Source organism: Colobus angolensis, unplaced genomic scaffold, assembly GCF_000951035.1.
Source record: "Colobus angolensis palliatus isolate OR3802 unplaced genomic scaffold, Cang.pa_1.0 Scaffold14, whole genome shotgun sequence".
NCBI lineage: Eukaryota > Metazoa > Chordata > Mammalia > Primates > Cercopithecidae > Colobus > Colobus angolensis.
In genome coordinates, this window is record NW_012114488.1 from 870,934 (window position 1) to 876,933 (window position 6,000).

Here is a 6,000-nt window from a genome sequence, read left to right on the forward strand (position 1 = left end):
ACACGAACAAATGATTATAATGCAGTGTCATAAACGTGATGTGCATGTGTACAAATGCTGTGAGAGTGTAAATGAGGGTATGACTATTTTTATATGGAAGATAGATGAAGACTTCACAAGAAAGAAAATACTTGAACTGAATCTTGGAAGTTAGAACCAGCAGTAAGGAAAAGGCATTCTAGCAAGAGGGAATAGCACAGGCACAGGCTTGGAAGGGTAAGAGAGCATAGGAAGTGCTTGCATAAATTCTAAGGGGAGTGTCAGGAGATGAGGCTGGGATGGTAAGTTACAGAAAGATGATGAAGGGTCCTGTGCTGTGTGCCCTGAAAATCTGGTTTGGGAGGCAAATCCCAGGACAGGTTGCAATACACATGGCTGGTAAGTTGAGGTAATACATCCTATCAGGTCATTTACTTTTAGTGCTAAGTCAGCCTCTCTAACATCAACATTTTCCATCTGCTTTGTTACATTTGTCTGTTACTCAATATATTTGCAATATTAGAGCCAAATTATAACACCTAGCACTTTCGCAAATTGAATTGAAACTGAAAATCTGCTTAATGGTGTAGAATTTTAGAAGTTTTCTTGGAAGGAAAAGACTAATTTTAAGGGGCATTGAAATGGTATGAAAGAGCAAAATCAGACTTGATTTTGTCTTCACAGATAAACTACTTTTGAAATTGCTTATTCCATTAGCAAGCATTTGTTATTTTCTGAAACTTAGTTTTCTTTGCTTTTTAGTGGACAGAAGACTGCAGAAAATCAACCTATCCTCCTTCAGGACCAACGTGAGTAAACATCAGATGATGAAAACTCCCTTTGACCTTTGCGAAGTTTTTCCTCCATGTAATAATTGCTCGTAAACTAATGGTAGTGAATAAAATCTTAAGTCATGTTTTCCATTCTGAGACAGAGGTTTGTTTCTCAGGTTTGTGTATTGTACATTTGGCTGAGATCTTGGACAAATATGAAAATATCTTCCAATTCAAATGCCCATTGCTAGCCTATCAAAATCATCGGAAAGAAAAAGATTTTCAACCCGGCGTGGTGGCTCAGGCCTGTAATCCCAGCACTTTGGGAGACCAAGGCAGGTGGATCACGAGGTCAGGAGATCGAGACCATCCTGGCTAACGGTGAAACCCCGTGTCTGCTAAAAATAAAAAAATTATCCGGGCATGGTGACAGGTGCCTGTAGTCCCAGCTACTCGGGAGGCTGAGGCAGGAGAATGGCGTGAACCCAGGAGGTGGAGCTTGCAGTGAGCGGAGATCGCACCACTGCACTCCTGCCTGGGTGACAGAGCGAGACTCTGTCTCCAAAAAAGGAAAAAAAGGATTTTCATTCTCCACTAAATTCTTCTGTCTACCACGAAGTGTTTTTCTCATCTTTGACAAATATAAGGGCTGTATTTGAAATAACCTGTGATTCTCTGTGGTGCCTGGATTATAAACCACCAAATTATTTTGGAACAAAAAAGCATAGGACCCCATATGTGATACGTTCTCAAAATAAAGCTTGGCACAACAGAGCTATCGAGGACAGAACAGGATTGGAACACCTCAGAGGAGGACCAGTGTCATGATTCACTGTGTTTAACATTAATATTTTTAGTCTAGATTTTGGTCTTTCCAAATCCTCAGTGTTTAAATGGGCCTGTGAGAAAGCCATAATAATAGCTCGCAGACCCAGAGGGTACAGAACAGAGAAAAGAAGGAACTGGTATAGGGGATGGTGATCTTGCTCTCCTACACTGCCCTCTCGCTGAAAGTAGCCTGCTGGTTGTAGGGGAAACAGTAACTCTGTCAGGTGATATCAAGATGACATTCTCGGTTTCTGCAACATTCCAAATTATGTATGTTGTACTGCTGTTGTCTAAAGGATGTATTCTAAATAGCCTCTGTCCCGGATAGCGTGAAACTGTAATAAACGAAAGAGGCCAGTATTTGGCAGGAAGTAATTTAGAGGTAACCCGTTTGGATGGTGTTCGGGGCCCGTGTTCATTCCAGCTCTTTCTTCAATGGCCTGCTCTCTGAAAGTCTTCCTTTCTGTCGTCACTGGCATCCTTCTGGCCTTCAGTGACATGTCTGCCTTACTGATTGATTGCGTCTCTCAGCTGGTCTCACTGGCCCAATTCATTGAACGTTTAATGGGGTGCCTTCCACGTTTAAGGCCGTTTCTACTCTCTTTTAGGTGCACTTTACATGTGTCTGTAAATTGAATGCCCTGTAATTGGAAACCATAAACCTTTGTTGATTGGGCATTTTACTGATTCCTTATTGCCATGTGCGTGTGAGTGTGTGTCTACATATGCACATATGTACTTACACATGTACATACATATATACCCCGAACACATACACATGTATACGTAGACATAACGTGTGTTTCTTTCCTTGCCTTCATTTCTCTACTAGGTTACTTTTTACCACACCAGCCTGCTTTCCTACACAAAAAGCCTCAGCTTTGCTCTCATCCTTCTCCTCTCTGAACTCTTATCAATGGATCTTGAGATCTAGGAGATAAGTGTGGTATTTATATACCTCTGAATGACAAACAGTCGTCCTGTCCTGCAAGATCATCCTTTTCAATTAGGTGCATAGATTTGAGCAGCATCCATGGGCAAATATGAGGAAAGAAAAAGATAACCTGTTTGGCCAGCATGGCTAGTCAAACCAATGCTGGAGATAAAGGAAGTAATAACCAGATCACCCCTGAATCCATCTGAATCGCATTCAGCATTTCTTTCCCACTGCTCACTGGGTGGCTAGCACCTGCTTTCTTATTTGTAAATGTGTGTGTTGTGTCACTTGGACTAGTTTCCATGCGACCCTGGTAGCCATGTGGGTTCAGGCGATGTTACTGATGTTATGAATTGCATGGACATTGCAAACACTAAGTCTCGAAAATGATGATATTTCTTGTTTGCAGTGAAGTAGGAAAATACACTGTGATAACTACCGTTGATTGAATGCTAGTGCTGCTAAGTGTTTTTTGTTTTGGTTTGGGTTTTTTTTTGCATTTTTCATGTAGTGTCTTCGCTGCTGTTATAAGGTGGATACTCTTTTATTCTTATGGGGAAATTGAGGCGCACAAGTTAAATACTGAAATATTTTAGAAAACTGTTTAACGAGAGGTAAAATGTGCGATTATGACTAAGCTTTAGCTATTAAAATAATTTTGTTTATTAGATTAACCAGTTCTCTCAAATTCTAATTAGCACTGCTTTGATGGTAGACAGGTCTGTGTGGTCTTATCCCCGCTTCATTGTAATCCCTTCATTGTCTGTCCGTTGTGTTGCGTTCATCCCCTCTTCATCGCCTCTCTGAGATCCATGAGCCTACCCAAGACTCTAGGCTGAAAAAGGATCGGGACTTTATGGCAGATATAGAGGCATGATTTGGGATTGGTTGTGTGTTATGCGGTGAGGAGCAGCTGATTGGAGTTCACAGGGACAACATGCATTGCTCCAACAGGCCGCTGAGTTATCTGTGCTGCTAAACGTAGAAATCTAAGTGCACACTTGAAGGGAGAGGGAAGGCTAGTGACACCTGCCTGTAATATGGGGAACAATAATTACTTACTGAATTGTGGGACAAAATTTTACATGCGAAATTATGGTCCATCAGAAATGGAATTAATTTGTTGTGATGAAAAGCTTTTTTCTGGAATATAAGTATTGTAGTATTTCATGTAGATATCAGCTCCTAGACAATGGGGAAGTTGAAAATGCTTTGAGAAGAAGAAAATTCATTCACTGTGATTTTGTTTAAATGTGCGTTTCCAAAATTGAGTATGCTTTTCTTTTGTCTAAATCACAACCTGAATGTCTGCTAGTTAACAGTTTCATAAAACCTCATACATGTACCAGTGCCCCCAGTTACACAGCATTATTTAGAGAATGAAGTAATTATTTATGACAGTGGAAATATAAATAGAACCACAGTTCATGACTTAGGTAACAACCCATCTCCAGCTATGGACATAAATCTAGATAACCTTTCTATTTAGGTGACTGGTGTCATTGTGGCACATACCAGAGTCACCCTGCCAGTCTCAGGAGCAGATCAGTGGAACAGATGATGGTTATTTTTAGGCGTAGGTTTATACTGATAAACCACGAAATGGCACACCCTTAAAAGCTATTTCAGTTTAGTAACAAGGGCCAGAAAATAATATTCCTATAGCAACAAAAATAGTTACAGAATTCATCCACCAGAGATATGGCCCGGCTCCCTTGATAAGTGAGTGGATGTTGCTATATCCTCAGAAATTGCTGCATGTAAGTTAAAGAGTAGGAAGCTGGAGAAAGGATATGACAGAATACGGCTCAGGCTTGGACTTTGTACAGAAAAATGATAAGAGAAGAGGTATATAGTAGGGAAGATGAGGATGGCTGACAGAATCATGAAGGTTCTCGAAGCTGGTCATAGGAAGATAATACATGTTGCTACTCTGGGGCTTAGAAGGTGATGATCTTCCTGAAGTCAACACTGGAGACAATGGTTTGGCAATAGTGTTACACTCACTGAGAGAATTCTGAAACTGGAAACCAATTGGAGAACTGTCTAGAGCCTAGACTAAATCTTTGCAGATACTTAGGAGAAAAAAAAATGGTAGGTATTTCCCGTCAGTGATAATCAGGTTAGAGCTCTTAAGCCATAGTTGATTTTTTCATAGAAAACCAGTTCACATGAACCTTCCCTACTAGATCATTCTATTCCAAGATTTCTGTGACCACTTATGATTGTGTTCTCAACCTAGAAGCACTAGGTAGAGAATGAAGTTTCTTTCCAAATTTTGGTTTGGGTAACCAAATTAGACACTGTCGTTAAGACTGTGCCTCTCATATATCCTTATAGATGTTATCTAACCCTTACAAAAAACCCTTTCGTCATTTCAAGATGATACACCTCTCATTACAGGTACAGAGGTCCAGCTCCATGGTACACCATAAATCTTGATTTACCACCCTACAAAAGATGGCATGAATTGATGGTTGACAAGGCACCAATGGTATGCTCTGATGCTTAAATCTTTTATTTATTTTTTATTTTACTTCTTTATTTTTATTTATTTATTTATTTGAGACAGAGTCTCACTCTGTCACCCAGACTGGAGTGCAGTGGCACGATCTCAGCTCACCGCAACCTCCGCCTCTTGGGTTCGAGCAAGTCCCCTGCCTCAGTTTCCCGAGTAGCTCTAATTATAGGCACCTGCCACCATGCCGGCTAATTTTTGTATTTTTAGTAGAGACAAGATTTTGTCATGTTGTCCAAGCTGATCCCGAACTCCTGACCTCAAGTGATCCTCCCGCCTTGGCCTGCCAAAGTGCTGGGATTATAGGCATGAGCCACCATGCCTGGCCATATTTTTTATTTTATTTATTTATTTTCCCCCAAGGACTGTGAAGATTCAGTATTAAATCTTTTATTTCTAAGTTTATTAAATATTATTGTATTTTTAAAAGAACACTTCATGAAATTACCCACAGAATGGTTTGAAATTGTGCTTTTGATACCTTTCTGCCATATACAATAAATGACAGTAGAGGAAAAGCGGTCATTCCTGTGTAGGCTTTGTTCTTTTTTGTAAACTTTACCTTTGTTTCTTTCCCTTTATGTTATCTCCTTTCATGTAAATCATTAAGACTCAAATTCACTTTAAAGATAAAATTAGACTTACTGTATTAATATATTAATTGAGGCCAGGCACAATGGCTCATGCCTGTAATCAATCCCAGTACTTTGGGAGGCTAAGGAAGGCAGATCACCTGAGGTCAGAAGCTCAAGACCAGCCTGGCCAACATGGTGAAACCCCATCTCTATTAAAAATACAAAAATTAGGCCGGGAGTGGTGGCTCCCACCTGTAATCCCAGCACTTTGGGAGGCTGAGGCGGGTGGATCACAAGGTCAGGAGTTCGAGACCAGCCTAGCCAAGATGGTGAAACCCCATCTCTACTAAAATTACAAAAATTAGCCAGGCGTGGTGGCGTACGCCTGTA

General features: G+C 40.5%; 1 protein-coding gene across 4 annotated transcripts in view; it reads left to right on the forward strand.

The window, feature by feature from the left end:
* The window catches only part of ASAH1 (N-acylsphingosine amidohydrolase (acid ceramidase) 1), a 30,435-nt gene that overhangs the window by 9,121 nt on the left and 15,314 nt on the right, over window positions 1–6,000 (forward strand). For 3 of the 4 annotated variants that reach the window (XM_011934863.1, XM_011934865.1, XM_011934864.1), the window contains 2 exons: window positions 742–788; window positions 4,921–5,011. In XM_011934863.1, the coding sequence (XP_011790253.1) occupies window positions 742–788; window positions 4,921–5,011 (138 nt within the window). Of the gene's footprint in view, window positions 1–741; window positions 789–3,028; window positions 3,050–4,920; window positions 5,012–6,000 lie in introns of all 4 variants that reach the window. The other variant, XM_011934866.1, reaches the window with a different exon arrangement.